Source organism: Amblyomma mixtum, chromosome 3 (assembly GCF_055824585.1).
Source record: "Amblyomma mixtum isolate Tamu chromosome 3, ASM5582458v1, whole genome shotgun sequence".
NCBI lineage: Eukaryota > Metazoa > Arthropoda > Arachnida > Ixodida > Ixodidae > Amblyomma > Amblyomma mixtum.
The window spans coordinates 168,448,804-168,469,973 of NC_143014.1; the positions used below are offsets into that span (position 1 = coordinate 168,448,804).

A 21,170-nucleotide genomic window follows, 5' to 3' on the forward strand; every position below is an offset into this window, starting at 1 on the left:
GTTCACGTTGTTGAAGCTTCCAGCCCATTGAAAATGCGTGCTCGTTGCTTGTGTGATGGAGCCTTTCACTGTATTTTCAGCACTTATTTTTATTTTTGCTGGTGGGGGGGGGGGGAGGGTATTTGGTGTCTGGACCTTTGAATAATTCATGCATTTCTTCTAGCATTTGCCATCGCTCATACCTCAGCAACGGTAATCCTCAGCGACTCTAAAACTGTGGTCCAGACACTTTGCCATGGAAAAGATCTACCCACCACAATCCCCCTCCTCCGTAACACCTCCTCAAAAACTGCCAGATTCAAAGTATCTCAGTTCCGACTCATTCAGCCAACCTTGGCAATGAGGCAGCCCATCATTTTGCCTGCGGTTTTGTTGACCGGGTGGTGAGCTGCCCTTACCTACAGCTGGTGAGAGAGCTTATGGTATCCTACCACGGGATCGCTCTACACTGTTGTAATGATAGATTATAATCTACCTTCCCCCACAAAAAGTTCTCACTAAACCCCAGCAGGTTGGCTGGTGCCAACTCCAAACCACCACCTTCCTAAACCTATTCATGGTGTTTTACATAACTTGAACCAAGGGTTTTAAAAAAGCGGTGTGTTGGAGCTGGGTGAAACCAATGACATATTGTTTCTTGTCATACGGTCTCCTCAGAGTATTCTTAAATTCCATTTAGTTAGTTAATTAGCTAATATTAATTATTCAAATTTTCTAATATATTCACTTTAGGGTCACATGCATTTCGTTAAGTTGTAGAGGGGGCTGAGAAAGAACCGATCTAGTTTTTTTTTTAACAACATAACTCCTGTGTGGTCTTTTTTTCCGGCATTTAAATAAAGCGCATGAATTTTAAAAAAGATCATGTGATTGCGCTCATGCAGTAGTACCATATTCCAGCACTACCAACAGTATTTCGAAGGAAGGAAACGTGCACTCTGACCGTGCCCAAGTGAGCAGCCGCCGGTCAGTTGGGAGGGGTGCAAAATGGTAAAAATAAAAAGAAACGGGGGGTACTCTGAAATACGCGACTTCGCTGCTTTCCCTTCCTTTTTTTAACGCGAAAGCGGTAAGGACCTTGCTGCTCCGTCAAGGCGCGGACAGTGTGTACAAAGAATAGGTTGGGGCAACCGAGAAGGAAATAAAAATAATAAGCCCCTGCCTGCACCACATACCTACAACAGGCTTAGACAGTGGGAGGTCGCTGAACGCCAAGCGCTGAAGGCCACCCGATGAGGCTGCACTCCCGCAGACTCCCACCACACTTTTGTCGGCGATAAACGTTTACTCTCTTCCAGTCCCTTGAAGTCCGAATTAATGAGGTTTTAATACCCATGGGTTTCTTTTTAAGCACCTGTCATGTCATTTCATGGATTTCATTTTGTCACTAACTGCATAACCACATTACTGGTTGCACACTGTTGTGCTGTCAGTGAAGTAACATGTATGTATTTCCATGCATGTTCCTTTTTTTTTTTTTTTGGTATAGTGCCGAGTCAGTCGTTTTTTAAATTTCAGTTGCAAAAACCATGCACTATTTTAGAAAAATATAAGGACAGCAATGTTTGAGTATTTCTTTTCCCGAATTTTTTCTTTTCGTGCTGAATGGGTACTTGTTTCAATATTAAAAAGCATTTTTCCTCAGATTCATGTTTGAAAATTTCACTGTTTACATAGCTCTACTCAAAACACTTAACGCTGCTTGCATAAAGTGGCTAGTAATCAGTGCAGATGATTAGTTTGTAGTTATTGGCAGTTCGTACTCTGTGAATAAGTGCCAGATCATGTATGTCCTCATTTATGAGGCTTTTCAGAATGCGGAATCTGTTGTGTTTATCATCTCTTTTTGTATGCTTCCAGGGGGTGAAGCCAAAGACAATTGACACTTCCAAGGGTAAAAAGAAGTCTTCAAAACTAAAGCAAGCTTTGAAGGATCAAAATGTGAAGGTAGTTTTCAAAATTTCTTTCCATTGCAGGGGTAATTTCGAGACAGATTGGGAGATATCTGCTTGATTCCATTTGGGCATGTTCCTGCTGCCAAGCATATCATAGTCTAATACAACTCAAGAACAGAGCAGCAGATGCACTCCAAAAAGGGGCCATCAAGTCAGCAGTATATCGTAGATGTAAGGTGCTTATAGATGTGCAAGGTGTAGGTGCTTTTAGTAGGTGTAGGGCAGTTGACCGCGATGTTGATGCCATTTGTTGGAGGGCCTCTCTGAAGAGGCACGTAGACTTCGTTTTTTTGAGCTGTATTCGACTGTAGTGTCCACATTTGCTGTCACTGCTACAAAAAAATTGACTGCACTGTAACATAAGCATCTCTTTGAAATTTTATACTTTTTTCGCACTGTTTAGATGCACGTGGAACCATTAAAGGTGCAGTGAAGAGGAATCTGAACTCGTCTTTTTGCCGCGGGAACTCGATCTACACGTTCCGAGCATTCTTAGAAACTTCGACTTATTGCCCTGTGTTGCTGATTTTTCTAATTAAATCTGATTAACGTCCGGCTCCCGCCTTTTTTTAAATTCTCGTACGGTGGGCGGAGTCGACCAACGCGTGGAGTGCCTTTCAGCCAGCTCCATGGAGGCTTTGCTTTCGCTTTATTTTGTTTTTTTAGATTTCCATGAATAAATAGTTTCATTCGCAGATGATGTAGCCGCAAAATAAGCCTGTAGAAATAAAAAGACATGCAGACTATTCGCTACTACGGATTACTACTTATTACTCCGCCGATGGCAGAGCGGCAAGCCTCCACGGAGCTGGCTGAAAGGCAGTCCACGCGTTGGTCGACTCCGCCCACCGTACGGGGAGAATTAAAAAAAAAGGAAAAAGGCGTGAGCCGGACGTTAATCCGATTTAATTAGGGAAATTGGCCACACAGGGCAATAAATCGAAGTTTCTAAGAATGCTTGGAACGTGTAGATTGAGTTCCCGCGGCAAAAAGACTAGTTCAGATTCCTCGTCACTGCGCTTTTAAATGGCTTCAAAAACGACATACCTGGGGGTTCTGATTTTTGGCAGTTTTTTTTTTTTTTATCTGGGAACATTCAGTGATATAGCAGGCCTATTATGGAGGCTGTCACTAAAGGAGTCTTTTGAAGAAAGTGCTTGTTTCATTGCAAGGAGTGCATGTTTTGGTGCCAAAATTCTTGGTCACAAGGAAAAAGAGCAATATGAGTGCAGTCATTTGTCTGCATACTTGTCCATGCTGTGTGATGCGCAAACACCTGCTGTTGGCCTTTGGGTTAGGGATAAGTTTTCCTCAAGCACTTATGGAGTACTATGCTGCCCTATGTTTTTGCATCCCAATGGCTACTAGTTGCTGTGCAATCCATTTATTGGTATGCAATTTATATTCAGTTATCAAATGCAATAGGCATGGCACATTGCTGCTTCTGCCCGTCACTGAAGAGTGCCTCTGGCAGTGAACAGAGCACACAGAAAGTGGCAGCCATTGGGATGTGGAACAATAAGGCTGCACACACTACATGCTCGGAGACTGATGCATTGCAGAGCCAAATGATGTAGTATATTAGAGACTGTACAGCTCTGATGTTCACTATCGTCTTTTTCTTCGATAATGTTACCAAGACCATTTATTTGTTGAATTGATGCTGTGCTGTTAAGTGGACCTAAGCAATGTGTTGCGATACGTTGGGAGTCGCACTTATTTGGTACACTTTCTCACAATAGAATAACTCTTGCTCTATAGCATCCTACTTCATAGCACTGACCAAATAGTCATGGATAGCACTAAACATGATTGCACTAGCAGAATTGGCGTTTATATGCAGCCGGTTTCCAACATTTTACATGGCAAGGTGTAGTCCATTGGGATTATTTGATTTCAATTAGCACACACACAGATCATGTCAGCTTGCATCATAGTTGTGCTGGAAGTGTTCCACATGCATACTTACCTGAAAGCACCAGTCAGTTTAATTACTTCACAACTTTTTCTTGGGAATGGCTGCTTCTTTGTGCGTGTGTACAGATAGCTTGTCATACACATTGTTGCATTTTGATCTACCAGTACAGTAGCGTAAAAAATTTTTTTTGTTGTGCAGGAACACATAAAACAGCTGCAGCAAAAGAAAAAGGCTGACCGAAAAGACCACACGGAGAGAACACCGAAGACTGTCCTGGACAGGTTTCGGGCCAAGTGATACAGTGCTTGCAGTACATGTGCAGTCGGCGACGGATTGGAGACGAAAGTCTCTGGGCCATGTGCTCTGGAAACTAAGCAGATAGTTCTTGTTAGCTGCCGGCTGGAGACCACACTTGTACAGGTGAAAGCTCAAATCCTATTCTTTCACCTCCACAAGTGTGGTCTCTAGCCAGCAGCTAATAAGAGGGCTATCGGCTTCATTTCTGAAGCATGTGGGTCAGAGACTTTTGTCCGACAGTACAAATAAAATCAACACTATTTATTTACATCACAACTGGAGTTATTTATTTGTGACGCTGAGTGTGCCGCGCAGCATAAAATGTGGTGTTAGTGACGAACGTTATAATATGCTACAAAAACGCATGAAGCCCGGTTGCGTGTAAACAGTCACATAAGCTTTCGGGCGTAAATGTTTTTCGTTAGCCACACATGCAAACTAGAGTTATAGTTTGAAGACAGGCCTGCCTCTTGAAGAACTCGAGCGCGCACCAGCAAAGTTCCTGGGCATGTCCACAGTAGGTGGTGGACATAGGTGTCGGAAGCGGGTGCTTCGCAGTGAGGGCATTTTTGCGGCACAGGAATCTTGTCACTTTGCCACTGGTTGCGAACTGCGGGCGTAAGGGCCACTCCGACACGCAGCCGCCTGAGAGAGACCTCCTCCACCCGTGATAGGTTGGGGGGGAAGGGGGTAGGTACACAGGGGAATAAGAGCACGTGTATGCTGCCTGAGGGAGGCTGAAGATGCTAGATGTGTCAGAAGTGGATCTGGTGGCAAAGAGGCAGGTGGAGTTTGTGGAACGTCAGTCACACGAGATAACATGTCAGGTGCGATGCTATGGACATCTGTGCGAGCTTGAACCCACTGGATGAGTATAGGTACCTGTTAAGATTTACAAGCAGCATGTATGGCCTGGGAAACCCGAAGGGTACCAAGGACTTTCTTTAGATGCTTCACAGCTTCTTGTGAATGGGTACATAGGTGCGCCTGGTTATAAGGAGGGTCGTCAGGTAAAGCTGCTATGGCATTTAATATCGCTTGCAGCTCCAAAGGAAGAGATGATGAAGTGTCCGTGGAGTTGAAGGCGTGTCGGGGGCTTACAAAAGCAGTTGATCCTCCTGTTGGGGTTATGGCAACATCTGTGTAAAGAGTACAGCTGTCATATTGCGTAGAAAAATCTTGGGGTAACGGCGGTGAGAAGAACTTCGACTTCTTATGACGAGCAGGCTTGTTTGATGTAATGTGACAGTAGTCCCATGGAGGTGGCTGAGGCTCGAACATCGGACGAAGAGAAACTTTCCGTGCTCTATTGGTTTGTTGCTGTTTGGAAGTGGAGTTGCAAGTTTGTCTTTATTTTATCTTTTTTCGCCGCACCTTTGATATGAGCTCCTTGCTCACGACGTGCACACCTTCATGTCGTACATGGTTTGTTTTCCTGCAAACAGCACAATTTTATTTGCACTAGCAACAATAGGCCTTCAGTTAAGGGATTCAAGAAATATACAGGTCACCTACACATGTGAGCTGTAAAAGTCTTGAAATTAAAAAAAAAAAAAAGTTCTGGCATCTTATGAACTAACAGCATCTTACCCGTGCATGGCATTTCCTTGCCGTTTTGGCTTCACTCCCATTTTTGCATTCTGAAAATTTTAAAAATGCATATGCAGTACACCTACAATGCAGCTCAATTATAACAACTTACCACAATTCTTTCTTCTCGGTCTTTTATTTTCTGCTCTTTTTTCTCGTGAATGAGCTCTTTGTAATTCACATATTTGTTCTTGGGCGGCTGAAAAAAACGCAAGTCCTTCTGTATAAGGTATGTTTCCACAGGTGTGGAAGCAATAAAATAATCTCGCCTACCTTGGCTCCAAGCTGCACAGCTAGTGCTATATTAGCCGCTTCTTGCTTGGGCTTTTCCAAGCCTTTGATTCCAAACTTCAGGACATCATATCTGGCTTTCTTGAAGTCTATTTCATTGGCACTCTGTCGCACATCATTCGGAATGTCCCTTTCCTCAGACAGACGCTTTTTTGTCTGAAAAACCACCGAAGCACAACATGCTCTTGGGGGCCCATTCACACTTGCCAGTCGCGAAGATTATGCAACCGTTTTGGCCGAAAAGCAACAGTCGCAGGTGAGTCGCGCGCTGCTCGCTTTTCCTCCCTTGTGACTTGCAAACTGCTGAACCAGTTAGCGAGTGAGGCAAGCTTTCGGCAACGACGCCGTCTGTACAGTGTCCTACTACCCATGGGTGCGCTTGGCGACGAACCACACTGCTCCCCGGCTGCCCTAGTTGTTAAGCCAGCCAGTTTCACATTAACGCCGCAACTGAGGGCGCTTCGGAACTGGCCAGCACTAATAAAGGTGCTACGCTAGTCATTGTTTTACTGTGAACCCCATCTCTTAATAAAGTGAAGATATGCTCGATTTCCACAACGCCTTCAGCAGCAGAGCTAACAGACGCCAGGCGAGCCACACTGTGAATTTGCTGGTATCGCTATTATCACTCCTACCAGCAACTCTGTATTGGCCAACAATCTTCAAAAATGATTCATTTTCGACATTCCTCTATCCCAGTGCTTGGTATGAATGCAAATAAACAATACTAGCACTCTTTTCTGATGTATGCAGACTACCTCGCGCCACACAACAGCCAGGCAAGCATACTCAACGCCACATAAGTCCCTCAAGGCTGAAGAGAATGTCCTTAGGAGAATACAAACTTATAAGGTCTGTTAGAAAAGTATCCGACTTTACTTTTTTTTTGCGAACACCTGATGGATATGAAACAAGCGCGCTTGCATAAGCTGACCTTAAACCTTTTTCCCCCCTGCCGATAGCGTAAGTCGCTAGCGTTTGAGTGAGGCAGTGCACAGTGCTCTCGTCTGTTTTTTATTGCAAGGAAAATCACGGAGCGACAAGAGCAGCGCTACTTCATCAAATTTTTCCAGAAACTGGGCGACAACCAAGTGGAAACCATTCGGAATATTCAGACGGCTTTCGGTGACGATGCTGAGGCGCACGCGGATTAAGCAGTGGTACAACTGGTTTAAAGACGGCTGCGCACGGTGGAGAGCGAGCCACACTCCGGTCGGCCATCAACATGCCGAAATGACCAAGTAGGTTTGGTTTAATGGGGTTTAACGTCCCAAAGCGACTAAGGCTATGAGAGACGCCGTAGTGGAGGACTCCGGAAATTTCGACCACCTGGGGTTCTTTAACGTGCACTGACATCGCACAGTACACGGGCCTCTAGAATTTCTCCTCCAAAGAAATTCTAGCCGCCGCGGCCGGGATCGAACCCGCGTCTTTCGGGACAGCAGCCGAGCACCGTAACCGCTGAGCCACCGCGGCGGCTCGAAATGACCAAGTAATTGCTGCAGTGAACGCTGTGCTGATGCGGGACCGTCGTGTGACTATCCGAGAAATTGCGGAAGAGGCGGACATCAGCAATTTTTCTGCACATTCCATTATCACCAAGGTTTGGCCATAGAGAGAGTTGCGGCAAAATTCGTGCCGAAACTGCTCACAATGGAGCAAAAGCAGCTTCGTGTTGAAGTCTCAAGGACATACTGGATTCCACAAACAGTGACCCAGACTTCATCAACACCATAATCACTGGTGACAAGTCTTGGGTGTACGGGTACGACCTGGAAACCAAATCCCAGTCGTCACAGTGGAAGCATTCCACGTCACCAAGACCAAAGAAGGCCTGCCAAATGTGCAGCAACGTCAAAGTGATGCTGACTGCTTTCTTTGACTCCCTCTGTGTGGCACACCACGAGTACGCACCCCACAGGGTCAAAAAATGACCAGAGAGTACTACAGGGATGTCCTCCGTCGCCTACGTGGTGCTGTGCGGCGCAAGAGACCGGAGTTGAGGTCAACAGGAAATTGGTGCATCCATCACGACAATGCTCCTGCACATTCCTCGCACTTGATTCAGACGTTTTTATTTATTTATTTATTCACAAATACTGCTATCCCATGAGTTGGGACATTGCAGGAGTTGTACAGAGGATGGAACACATAGATAAAACAGTAGGAAAGTGCATAATTACAAGTTTGAATCAGATATTACATAAACAATAGTGCGGTATTAATAAGAAAAAACATGATTAGGCAATTCTTGCGCAAAGCGGTCAACAGATATCTGACGTAATGTAACATCCAGATCATTCCATAGTTCGACTGTCGAAGGAAAAAATGAAAATTTGAAACAGTCTAAAAATGGCATAAACTGCACAATATTAAGCGGGTTGGTACGGCGAGTGACATGTGCAGAAGAACTGGCGAAAGAAGAGAAAAGCGGGGTGTCAACATAAATGCATTTGTTGATGATCTTGTGAAGAGTGATAAGGCGATCACATATGCGTCTGTGTTGAAGCTTGTCAAGTGATAAGGTGCGGGCATGAGCTGTGGGAGAGAACTGGCGGTCATAACGCTTATATATAAATCTTATTGCTTTTTTCTGCACATTTTCTAGTTTAGTGATATCTTTAGCGAAGTGCGGTGACCAGACTGCCGAGGCGTATTCAAGCACAGGCCTTACCAGAGATTTGTACGCCGTCAACTTAGTTTTTAGTCTAATCCTCTAAGGTACAAAAAACCAGACTCCTGCAGTTCAACAGACATATGGCCCCCCTGCGACTTCTGGCTGTTTCCCAAAATCAAGAGGCCATTGAAAGGAGCGCGATTTCAGACAAGAGAGGACATTATGGAGGTAACGACAGCTGAGCTAAACTCCATTCCGAAAGGGGCCTTCTCGGAATACTTCCAACAATGGCAGCACCGTTGGGAGAAGTGTGTGGAGTCCCAAGGAGACTACTTTGAAGGTGATTAGGTTTCCAATGCTCCAGTTATGCCAGTTTTTTTTCTTCAGCCAAAGGTCGGATACTTTTCTAACAGACCTCGTATATCCACCACTAGCTAGGTTACACCAGTGGTATCCCACACTATACTCTCTGCAGTGCCCACTAACATATACCACATGGTGTGGGCATGTCAATTCAATTCCACAGTTGACCCCATTCCAAACCCCCCAGAGAAGCAGTGAGACGTCATTCTGCTAAGCGATGACCCTGACCCACAGTGTAAGAATATATACTCTTGCACTGTGCCCTGACCACCAACACTGGCAGGTGGGGAGGAGGAAAGAACTTTTATTATCCAAAACGGCATTCCCCCACCCCCCTCGGCACTAGACAGGAGGCACCGCTTTAGATGCTGGCCGGGAGGTCTTGTGTCCAGGCGGCCTCTTCAGCCTGTCGGACGTGGCGGAGCTGGAGCTCAGGGTCCGAACAATGCAGCACGGTCTCCCAGGATTCTTTAGAACAGATATTTAGTGCCCTCAACATTACAGATTGGAACGTAGGCTGGTACCTCCACCAGAACCGTCGTTAAATAACATGACGGGAGTCGTGTGGAGACGACTCCAAACATACACGTACCCACACTCGACCCTGGCGAACCATCTGTTCCCGGAGGCAAGACGAGTGTACACACTGCGGGTTGAGAGGGTCCCTCGACCATATAATCTGGAAATGCCCAAATGTATACGGCCGCTGTGCACAACAAAACCGCCACGATATCTTCCTCTTCGCTCAGGTCGTCGTAGTACTACCGCGCTCAATATGACTTGCAACACACGAGCGTGTGGCCGCAGCGCTTTCCGAACGCACGGTGGTGCCAACAAGCGGCGTGCTTGAAAACGAAGTGGAAATAATTCTTCTCTTCCACCAGTCAGCCGCATACCCCGCGTCGCCTGCTCTTGCACTGTCACACAAATGTCGCCGCGCTAGCGTTGGCGATGCGATAATGGTTTGGTTTGGTTTATGGGGTTTAACGTCCCAAAGTGACTCAGGCTATGAGAGATGCCGTAGTGAAGGGCTCCGGAAATTTCGACCACCTGGGGTTCTTTAACGTGCACTGGCATCGCACAGTACACGGGCCTCTAGAATTTATCTTCCAAAGAAATTCCAGCCGCCGCGGCCGGGACCGAACCCGCGTCTTTTGGGTCAGCAGCGGAGCACCATAACCACTGAGTCACCGCGGCGGCGATGCGATAATGCTATCCTTCTTTCAAGACCAGACGACACAACAGGGGAGAAGGGTCACTGCTGAACCAACAAAATCCTTTCCCTTTCGTTTTCAAGTGCGCCGCTCGCCGGTCCACCATGCTTCCACCACGCTGCCGGGCATTGCAAGTCATATTGAGAGCGATAGGGCAGAGTTTGCACGAAACTCTGCCCAGCGATAGTACTGTACTGCACATTGCGAATAGCGAGGGACCAGAGCACTTTAGAGGACCGAGCGCGAGCGCAGGAGACTCTACCAAAGCAGATGAAACTCTTAAAAGCGCACGAACGACATCATTCCCGAGAGTGGCAAAAAAACAACAGACCTTGCGTTTCGATGGGTCTTGGAAGAGCACTACAGACACTGAACCTTGCCGCGGTGGCTCGGGCTGTTCGTCCGCCCGTTCATCGCAAGCGTCCCCAAGATCCAGCTCAATTCGCATGCGATCGATCTTGGTAAGCTTCGGTGGGGCCGTGGAGCACGTTCTGCGTTTATCTTTGTCCTGGCATTTTGACTTCTTTGAAACAAGTTTTGAGGCATCTGTCTTGGCGGTCTTATCACTGTCGTCCAGAAAACTGTCACCTGAAACAACAACTGCGTGAACACATGCATACTCAAGGAGATTTTAAATCACGTTCTGCAGTAGCAGTGAGCAGCATGCGTCTCACCGTAAGCTTTCAGCTTAGACAGCACTCTACTTGACAACCCCATAGCAGTTGGCGAAGACGTAAACACGCCGTACAAGTTACCAGTTACCACATGGTCGACCGCCGCCAGCTATTGCAACATAGCAATAGCACCGAGTTAACCGAGTTGCACACGTGCAGCCATTTCCTCCATGCATGCAGCGATGGCGATACGGCGTGATTAGCTATCAGCAAATTGAATATTTCCATGATCTTTTAGTGGTAGACATCACTCTGGTGATACCAATCGCTATTTATATTGATCTAGTGATAGTGATTTTTTTGCCTTCAATCTGACCTGAATAAATCACTTTTGATCATCTAGCCACTAGTGATAAATATCCTGGTAAACTCTTTTAAACAAAAAAAAACTTTTTTGTGACGAAGTTAATATTTTTTTTGCTTTTATCAGCTTTGGCGGCGTTTTCGCCGCCTTGTTTGCTGCTATGAATCATTAACGCATGCAGCTCACTCGAAGCCAAGCCAGGCCAAGCCAAGGATGATAACTATCGCGGCATTAGATTGCATTAGCGGCATCATATTTAGCGCGCCAGTACCAGTAGCACCAGTAGCCCGCAGTGTCTGCATGGAGCTGTGACCATTCTCGCCTTGATTAACCGCGTCTGGACTTTTTGCTTACGACTGATTATTCGGAATCCATGTACGTGCTTCAAGTTAAAGTTGTGTTGTCGGTAAAAAAGTCCTACGAAGCAATGTGCCGTTGCTCGATGTTTGTGGTGACATCCCCGGCGTTTGTGATGTTGAATTCAAGGAACTCTGACATATGACCGAAGCAACTTCTGTAATCAAGACAGAAATGCACCCATCAAGGTCAGTCTCATAATTTCTGGTGACTTGAGTTGTTGCTTGGCGTCAAATCATTTTCCTAAAGTTACTGGAGCAACAGTTCTCGGATTTCATGCTCGCAGCTTCAGGAGGTCGTTGTACTTTAATTGTCCACTGGGTTCACATGTTTGCTTTCTTGTCCGTAGCTACCACGGCTCGCTCCTAAGTGTCTAACCTTTCCTTGAATGGCGGCGTATCAACAGGGTGAGCTGAGATTTAATTGCAGTATCTGTCAGCTAGCTCAGCTGGTTGGCGCTGGTTTTGTATTATTATTAAACAGCGCGAAAAACATCGCATACATGAGACATGAAGGCGTGACACCATGCTCGTGCCGTACTTTATTATACGCTTTGTTTGATCGCGCAGTCTAACCATCATCATAAGAGGATCAAACTTTTTTTCTCAACTGTAATGTCGCTTATAATTTGCGAAATTCAAGTCAGCACGGCTTCGTGATGATTGCATGGAGCAGAGACGTCTAATGTGATGTTGTTTGTGGTGTTTTGGCTTCCTCATGGCTTCCTTGGAAATATTAAACTTCTTCCTATTTTTTCTTCAAAACTCCTAGAGTGTTAGTTCATGTTGTTGGCCTCTTCTGACATGACACATACCCGCGAGGGGTGATACCCACGAGGGCCAGGGTTTGATGGCAAGTTCCAAAAAGAATGATTGCAGTGATTTAAAGGTAAAGGGAGGATTTATGCGTATTTGAACAAGATTGAAATAAAAGAGAAAAAGAGAATCGAAAATCATTTGAGAACAGTAAAAGCTTGCCAGAATTTGTAACAGTTTTGAGAACAGTTAATGAAGGAATCTGCTGGTTACAGTGATGAAGTCGTGAAATGTTGACTATGGTGTTGTTGGTTACTGTTTCTTTGTTTTCTGTGATACAGTTGTCTGTGGCACTGAAAAAGAAGATGAGGACAAAGGCGGGCCAGCTAGTGCTTTAGGAATCCCTACTAAAATCGTAGCTTCACTTTGTATTCTGCCGCTGCTGTGGATCAGTGGTTTGGCTGAGATTAGTGCTTAGCAGTTTTAGAAATCTTGGCACACATTTCTTTCTGGATGACTTGCTGCAGCCTCAACCTGGCTAATCAAGGAGCTCCTAGTGCCTTGGTTCGTGCAGCCTTGGCGTCATGCAGTCCTCAGCAGCAGCAGCAACAGCAGCATCAACAGTTTGGTGCTCAGGCTGCAGCACTCTATCGTGCAAGCAATCCTGCCATGGCCACCATACCACACTGGGCAACGCCCATGACCACAGCACCATTCCCAGTGGCTCGCCCCAGCATTCCTCCACCCATTCCCTACAGGGCCATGGCCAGGACAGGCTATGATGCAGGTATTAGTGCTGTTTTGAAATAAATTAAATGCAAGTGGGTAGTTCAAGAAGACCCACATAGATGCAGTCACCAGTTTGGCTAGCATGGCGGTCCCTGCAGTGGTGTCTGCAATGTGCAAGTGATGGTGAATTGCAGCACCATAGTCCCACGCACATGTTGCAAGCATGTGCCTGAAAGAAGACCTGAATCATATGTCTGGAAAAAACTTAATTGCCTTTTTCTCCTGCATCAAAAAATAAAAAAAAAAATGAAATGTGACATTTACAGTGCAGTGAAATTATAGGGGACTACTTAATAACTACAGGGATGTAATAGGTATCTTAAGCTCACTGACCCCTGTAGCTCTTTATTTGCCGGAGACAAAGGCCACAGCATGTGAGTGTTCTCAAGAAGAGTAGAAAACTGAGCTAGTTGGTTCATAATTCTTGGTGGGTACAGCCGAAATAACAAGACGCAGACACAGAAAGGAACACAGAAAGGAACAGCTTCGTCTACGTTCTACGTGTTCCTTTCTGTGTCTGCGTCTTGTTATTTCGGCTGTACCCACCAAGAATTCTCAAGAAGCTTTCGTAGCAACCAAAAGCAGGCAAGTTTGCTCTTGGGAGGCATTGCTGTTGTTATGCAGAGTGGCATCGCAACTTGTGAAGTTAAGCTTAAAACAAAATTGGAAGTTGTTGCCTGTTCCCTATTATTTTTTTAGATTCAGAATGATAATAGTATGCTCCATATATCTTGCAACATACCTAGAAGTAACACTTCATAAGGTGAAGTCTTAGAGCAGGTAATCATATTTGCTAGTTGGGGATTTAATGCTCAGTTGTGTTTTGGGGTAAGCCAACAAAGAAAAGAGAAGATTTTTCTTTGTGCAGTAATGCCTGTCTACTGAGTACAGTTGAACTTCCATACTGCTCCCCTAGCTCAGGAAAACTGAGCTGCATAGATTTGTCATTTCATTTGCATTCTGTTGTCATCAGTTTTTGAATGGGAAAGGGAAGTTTCAAATAACTCACATGGAGGTGATCATCAGCTCGTTGTTGTAAGGTTGTCATCCTCACCACTAGTTATCCCAAGTAAATTATTCCACTGGAAACTCCATCCAGCTGACTGGGCATTGTTTGCAGCCTGCATGCTCACTGCAGCTTGGTTAGCTATTCCTCAAAGACAGTGAGGCAAAACTGTAAAGCATGGTGGACATGAGGTTGCAATGAGGGGAAGAAAAACAAACCATGAGTTGTTTTTAGCAGGTGCCGAATGCAGGACAACCTTAGTGCTGAAGCACATTATATTCGCAGCAAGACTGGGTATACATCATGGGAAAGTTTTCTCTCATCTATTAATACTTTGATCTTATAATAAAAAATGTGGCAACAGGTCCGTCAATTTAATGCTAACTGCTTTCCCTTCACACTTCTGTTGACAGCCACTGGTATGCAAGGAAGTCTAGAGGAGCAAGCGCATGTATTTAGCAAGCATTTGTTCAGAGTCCCCAGTTCTTTATGTCACACAGAACCACTATTGGGAACAAAAGCACCGCTGAAAGACAAAGGTTTTTGACAATTGATAGCGCAAACAAACCTTAAAATAATATAATTGCATCTCATGAAATTAATTAAGTAATGTCTGCTAGTAAACAAACAGCACAAAGTTCTGACCAAATACTACATTAGAAAATGCTTGCACATCTCTCTGAGACTTCTGTGCTGGCCCTATTCAAATTATTTAACAAAATATGTGTAAAAGGAAAAACTCCTGACGCATGAAAAAAGGCCATTACAACTTTAGAAGCTTTCCCCATCATAGGACTCCCTTCCAGCCAGTGGCGTTGACCCATTCTCATGACCCTGCTAGTGTGACAAAGCAGGGAGTGGTAGATGAAAGGGGATGATCCCTTCCCACTATGGTCAGGGGTAGACCCCTTTCTCTATTGTGGCGCTGCTCCCTGCATTGTCACACTAGCAGGGTCATGAGAATCGGTTGACATCATTGGCTGGATGGGGTTCCTTTGACGGGGAAAAGCCGCTGTGTTCTTGAGTTGTATCCGACTATAGTAAGTATGAGTTGTCTGGTAAGATCATTTGAAAATGTTTTGAATGTCATACTAAGTCTGGTTTTCTAATTCCATCATCTTCTGGATGTGCACCAGTATGGGTTTGAAAAAGTGTTGTCTGCAGTTTATAGTCTGGTTTACTTTTGAAATACAGTCCAAGGAACTTTTACTTGGGGAAGGCCTTTGATGTCACTTGGAGGTTTACCATCCAGAGATAAATGACATTCTTCATGTAATAATGAAGTACACAAGAAACTACACCTGGTAAAGCTTGTTTTGTTCCATGTGGACACCAAGAATGTTTTATCAAAGTAATTTTATTACTTCCCATTAGATACACACCTTACATGGGAAGAAAAACCTACATGTGAAGTATGCAGAGTAGTGGGTGCAGTAAAGCATATTTTATTTTTACGCACAAAATTCGAGAACTCAAGAAGTAAGTGTTCCACACAATTTTATGACACATTCCTTTCCACGTTAGTGTGCTTCTAGGAGGGAGAAAATGCACTTGTTTATTGTTCATGTGTTTTTGTGTTCTTAAAAGAGCAACAGTTGCAATTTATGACATTTTAAAATGTATAGTTTCATGACCACAAAAGCAGACATATTTAATCTTGTGTTCGGGGCATGATAGCCTTAGACACTTGTGTGCCATAAAACCCACCACAGCATGGCTGCTCAACTTCACCCATCTATCCAGGTGATCCTAAGATAACCTGAAACCAGGCTTTCCTTTAAGAATTCTGCACAGTGCTTCTATTAGTGCAGTCATTGTGGTATATGATGTGGCTAATTGAAAGATAGTTTAAGTTTATTTCTGCACCTTCTGGTAGACTTCGTATCACCACATCAAGTCAAGGCTTTTGAATAAGAATTTTGAATTTTCCACAAACGCACTCTAGCGTTCATTTGGAACAGTGTCCTTATGTACTGTGTTTGTGACTTCAGTATGTCTAGCTCACCATTTTCGCATACCATTCTTTACTTCAGCTAGGAACATCTGATGCTGTTGCTGTAAGCAGCCATGTGAAGCATCCATGGTGCACAAATTTCTGCTTAATTATGTAGTCTATGTGATCATATGGAGTATCAGTCTTGATCTGATTTGCAGTTTTTGCAGATTATGTACTGAAGGTGTTGAGGCTTTGGTGATTGGGTATCATCTTCTTGAGGCATGTTCTGCTTGTGTGCATTAGCCCTAAATGGAAACAGATTGTCTGTGACTAGCTGTACTTGTAAGCAGAGCTGCCCTAAAATGGAATTTCACTTATGCAGGTATGCTGCCTTCACAGGGGCATTTGCCACTGCAAGCACAGCCACAGTGGAACACATCCTGTTTACCTGTTCTTCCTATCTCGTCTTTATCAAGTAAGGGCCATTTTGGTGGCTGAGAAAATTGCCACTGTGAAGGGGTAACCACTTATGTATGTTGCTCTTATGTGTAATGTAGTTCTCCTGCTCATCAGCCCAGGTGAAAAAGGTGATTGGAGCCTACTAGATTAACTTATTTATTAGCACATTCTATTCTATTTGTAACCTGTTAAACCACAAGAAACCAGCAGGAACCACCTGTTGTCGTGGCCGTGTAGGCTCTGCATAGGCACTTAACAATGCGATAGCCTCGTAACTACGATTTTTAACCCCGTAAAATGTGATACTGCAGATTGGTGCAGTTGACAGAGGAGCTTGCTTTAGATGCAGGAGTTGCTCACCGAGATCTTTAACCTGGAAAAAGGTGACATTGCAGATTTGCTTTTTACTGCGTTAGATACAGGGGGTTGTCTTGGGCACAGTGTTTGCTAGCTTGAGTCACGTGTTGTGCTTCAGATATTTTTTTTTCATCACCTTTTGATCTCTGTTTGGTTGATTTAGCTGCAAACCTTGGAGACGGTTCTTTATACTGCTGTTAATGTAAGAAGAAACGAGAGCCAAGAGGGCCCCATAGTGGAAAGAGGAAAACTTTCTGCACAACACTCACTTTTTGTGTGCAAAAGATATCTGTAAAGTATTACAATCGAGCCTGGATATATCGAACAAGAATGTACCGAATTGTGGTTTACATCGAACTGTCAGAACATGTCCTTGAAAATCTCATATAAAAATACAGCACTGTTATGTTTGCATTTATCAAACCCCTGTTTAGCAGAGCGTTCGGTATAATGAACGGTGCGCCGAGCTCCTGCAATTGGCTCTGCTTCTGACGTCACTGTTCGGTCACTTTTCGCATGCGAAGACCGGTCGGCCCCACAGCGTTGGGCACCTACTGGCAGTGCTAGTGCTTTGAAACTGAGTGACAAGGTGAATGTGGGATGTGCCTCACGGTGGCCTTCGGTCCGTTGTATTCACTTTCCACACCACATCATCGTCATGCAGTGAAGCCAGCCTAATTAAAACCTAGCAGTGGTCCTCGCCTGACGAGCTTTACTCTCTGCCGAAGACTTTGTAGAAACCATCTGTACCTTAATTTTAATGAGATAATTCTTATAGTGTACCGGTAACAAGATTAGACATCTTGTGATAGGCAGCGGTGAGTTCCAAATCACCGTTTGCTAAAGCTTCGATGTGAAACAGGTCAGGTTCAGGTTAGGTTGCCGCAGGCGGCATGTTGGAGCTAGAAGCGCGTCACTAGCTTGGGTGCAAACATACTCTTTTATCTAGTGAAGCAGCGCTACGGCACAGGGCCAAAGGGGAGAAAGGGACGAACACAGCGCTGAACTGACAGCAAATGTTTATTCCGGATGCTAACAGCATATATATACTCTTTTGCACCTTAGAAAAAACAAAGAAACAGAGAGCAGCAGAAAATGTCAATCCCAGTCACTATGCGCATGCAGCTGTATCGCGTATACATCGATCATTTGAAATCAGGAAGTTGTGGTCTTTCACCGAGATGGCAACGGAAGGAGTGCTGATACAATTCGCACCCAGCTTCATGATCTCAGATGCCTCAATAATCTCTCGTGTAAGCTTATCCTTGTGTTTGGTAACAACTTGGCTGTTTTTGAATTCTGGGTAACATGAACAGTCACGACAGTGAATAGTACCTATGTGGCGGGCCGCGTTCTTAACATTGTTTGCATGCTCTTTAAGTCTTTAATTTAGACACCGGCCAGTTTGGCCGATGTATGACCCACCACACTTCAACGGGACTGAGTACACCACGTTGTCTTGGCATGGCACATACTTCATCCTGTGGTTTTTCTTGCAATTATGACCAGATTCCGATCTTTTATCCGGGCGATTAACTCTCGCACACAAGCCACTCATTCTGACAGGAGCCGAAAAAACATCTACTCCAGCCTTTTTGCCTATTCTCTTCAAATTGTGGGACACAACATGGACATAAGGTATTACTGCCAGATTTCTTTGTTTGGAATGGGGGACAGCTTTGCCCTCCTTCAGCTTTTTCAAAATCCCTTCTGCTACTGATGCCAGAATATGAAGGGGGTATTTTGCGTCTGTTAGCCTATCAACCTGATTGGAGAAACTAAATTCAAACTTGTGTGGGCAGGATCTTTGCATGGCATTTTGAAAGCATGACGCCACAATGCCTCTTTTCACAAGCTTCGAATGGGCTGAGCTGTACGGTGTGGGGACGCTTTCGTCCCCTGCGTTCGCTTTCCCTCAACGTGCTAGTTCCCTGTGGTTAGCTCCTCCGCAAAGCACTCCTCTCGGTTCGGTGACTTTCCACTAACAGGGGAGGGCGCTCGCGTCGCAGCGACACCAGCGCCACGGATGGCGTTTTGCTGCGCGCTCGCGGGGAGCTACGGGGCCTCTTCTCCCTCGGCAACGGGAAGCGAACGGACGTTTCGCTCGCAGCTTCGCTCTTCGTCGACGGGCGCCCCTCGGTCGGAACTTACTCCCGCCGAGCTCGTCCCGCTCGACCTCGGAGTTCCCTTTGCCCTACCGTGGGCGGACGTTCGCTCGTAGCCGTGCTGGTGAGTCGGACATCCTAGATTCCTCAGTGTATTTTGTTGCTAGCTGGCGTTATTGTTGCTATAGCAATAAATGCCTTGTTTGTGTCAGCCAGTGTGTCGTTCCTTTGTTCCCGTAGAGCAAGGCCCGCCGTGGTCGGCGTGCGCTCAGTAGCGTACGCGACCACGGGGTGGGGTAAGCGCGGTTTTGAACTGAGTCAGCCGCGCTTAAACGGGGAATACGTGTTTATCTCCCCCATGGTAACCCCACAACGGAAGTAAGGGCTTTTTACCCCTAGGATCAAATTCCCAGCATACATGGAAATCAATAAAATATAAGGTCAGATCAAGGAACTTAATGCGATCATTCACAGCCACTTCATGCGTGATTTCCAGCGGCGAAAGCACTTCACAGAATATTGCGCACAGGTCATTCACTTCCGCAGCGAAGCTAGCCGGGTCACAATGTAGTAAAATTAGGTAATCATCTACATATCGGAACACTCTTGCAACTGTTGAGCTCATCAGTGATTGTTCGAGTGCCCTGTCAAGCTTAGAAAGAAACATGTCACTTAGCAATAGAGCGATGCAAGATCCTATGCAGATCCCATTCTTTTGAATAAAAACAGTACCTTCCTATTCTGCATAGGTTGACTGAAGGTACACTTGCAGCAGGTCTAAAGAGCTTTCTGCGGAAATGCCACTAGCGTTCTGAAATGCTACCACTCCGTAGTCGTCAATTACTTCACTAATGCACTTTAACAGCTTGTCATGAGGGATGGAATATTATTCCATCCCTCATGACAAGCTGTTAAAGTGCATTAGTGAAGCAATTGACGACTACGGAGTATTCCAGTACGGAGTAGATGTTGTTTTTTCGGCTCCTGTCAGACTGAGTGGCTTGTGTGCGAGAGTTAATCGCCCGGATAAAAGATCGGAATCTGGTCATAATTGCAAGAAAAACCACAGGATGAAGTATGTGCCATGTCAAGACAACGTGGTGTACTCAGTCCCATTGAAGTGTGGTGGGTCATACATCGGCCAAACTGGCCGGTGTCTAAATGAAAGACTTAAAGAGCATGCAAACAATGTTAAGAACGCGGCCCGCCACATAGGTACTATTCACTGTCGTGACTGTTCATGTTACCCAGAATTCAAAAACAGCCAAGTTGTTACCAAACACAAGGATAAGCTTACACGAGAGATTATTGAGGCATCTGAGATCATGAAGCTAGGTGCGAATTGTATCAGCACTCCTTCCGTTGCCATCTCGGTGAAAGAGCACAACTTCCTGATTTCAAATGATCGATGTACACGCGATACAGCTGCATGCGCATAGTGACTGGGATTGACACTTTCTGCTGCTCTCTATTTCTTTGTTTTTTCTAAGGTGCAAAAGAGTATATATATGCTGTTAGCATCCGGAATAAACATTTGTTGTCAGTTCAGCGCTGTGTTCGTCCCTTTCTCCCCTTTGGCCCTGTGCCGTAGCGCTGCTTCACTAGATATGTCAGACCAACTCGCCCACCAGTTCATGCTGTAAAACATACTCTTGCTTCCAGGTTGTAGACAATCTTATCTTTTGCCATTTTTTTATATATGCAATCATCGATATACTGAACTATTTTGCGATCCCCTTTGAGTTCGATATCCATGAGTTTCACAGAATGATGCGCCACCACATGGCGGAATGGGTCCCTGTCTCTTTGATGATCGACAGTAGTGGCAGTAGCTGGTGGCGGTTTGTTTTTCTGTAGTAATGTGCGATGTTTATTTCGTGTGAACAGTTTTCACTTGGTTCATCAGTCTGAATATTGGGAGAGCATCTTTGCCAGTGACAGGAATCGTAAGGCGGATGAAAAGGCTTCTGTTTTATGATCCAGTGTCCGTAGATACTGTATAATCACGAGTGGGTCACCATTTGTGGTTATCCTGTGCAGTGTTTTAAGAGTGGCAAGTGGTGTGCATTTGTATTAAAACCACTGCCCCATAGTTAACATATCGACACCTCTCTTTTTTGGATCTTTTTTAGGGTAGATGATGTCATTTCATAATTCAACTTAAAAGCCGCCAAATATGTTAT

At 45.1% G+C, this 21,170-nt stretch overlaps 3 protein-coding genes and 1 long non-coding RNA gene across 8 annotated transcripts in view; 2 read left to right on the forward strand and 2 right to left on the reverse strand.

The window, feature by feature from the left end:
* Window positions 1–4,446, forward strand: part of LOC149352646 (WD repeat-containing protein 46) — a 30,825-nt gene extending 26,379 nt beyond the window's left edge. The window contains exons 13-14 of the mRNA XM_089581847.1: window positions 1,861–1,947; window positions 4,072–4,446. Coding sequence (XP_089437973.1) covers window positions 1,861–1,947; window positions 4,072–4,170 — 186 coding nt within the window. The 3' untranslated portion in view covers window positions 4,171–4,446. The remainder of the gene's footprint in view (window positions 1–1,860; window positions 1,948–4,071) is intronic.
* Window positions 4,431–11,103, reverse strand: LOC149352647 (uncharacterized). Its single transcript, XM_089581848.1, has 6 exons — window positions 10,920–11,103; window positions 10,577–10,833; window positions 6,034–6,207; window positions 5,873–5,959; window positions 5,761–5,810; window positions 4,431–5,605 (listed from the first exon to the last, which is right to left on the reverse strand). The coding sequence occupies exons 1-6, from the start codon at window positions 10,960–10,962 to the stop codon at window positions 5,521–5,523; spliced, it is 696 nt and encodes a 231-aa protein (XP_089437974.1). The 5' UTR covers window positions 10,963–11,103; the 3' UTR covers window positions 4,431–5,520.
* On the reverse strand, window positions 9,316–10,566 carry LOC149352648 (uncharacterized). Its single transcript, XR_016290833.1, has 2 exons — window positions 9,624–10,566; window positions 9,316–9,499 (listed from the first exon to the last, which is right to left on the reverse strand). It is a non-coding gene; the product is annotated as an uncharacterized LOC149352648 (long non-coding RNA).
* Window positions 11,104–11,428: 325 nt separating the features above from the next.
* The window catches only part of LOC149352649 (ribonuclease 3-like), a 136,183-nt gene continuing 126,441 nt past the window's right edge, over window positions 11,429–21,170 (forward strand). For 4 of the 5 annotated variants that reach the window (XM_089581849.1, XM_089581850.1, XM_089581851.1 and 1 more), the window contains exons 1-3: window positions 11,429–11,768; window positions 12,863–13,122; window positions 16,449–16,541. In XM_089581849.1, coding sequence (XP_089437975.1) covers window positions 11,722–11,768; window positions 12,863–13,122; window positions 16,449–16,541 — 400 coding nt within the window. In that variant the 5' untranslated portion in view covers window positions 11,429–11,721. The remainder of the gene's footprint in view (window positions 11,769–12,862; window positions 13,123–16,448; window positions 16,542–21,170) is intronic. The other variant, XM_089581854.1, reaches the window with a different exon arrangement.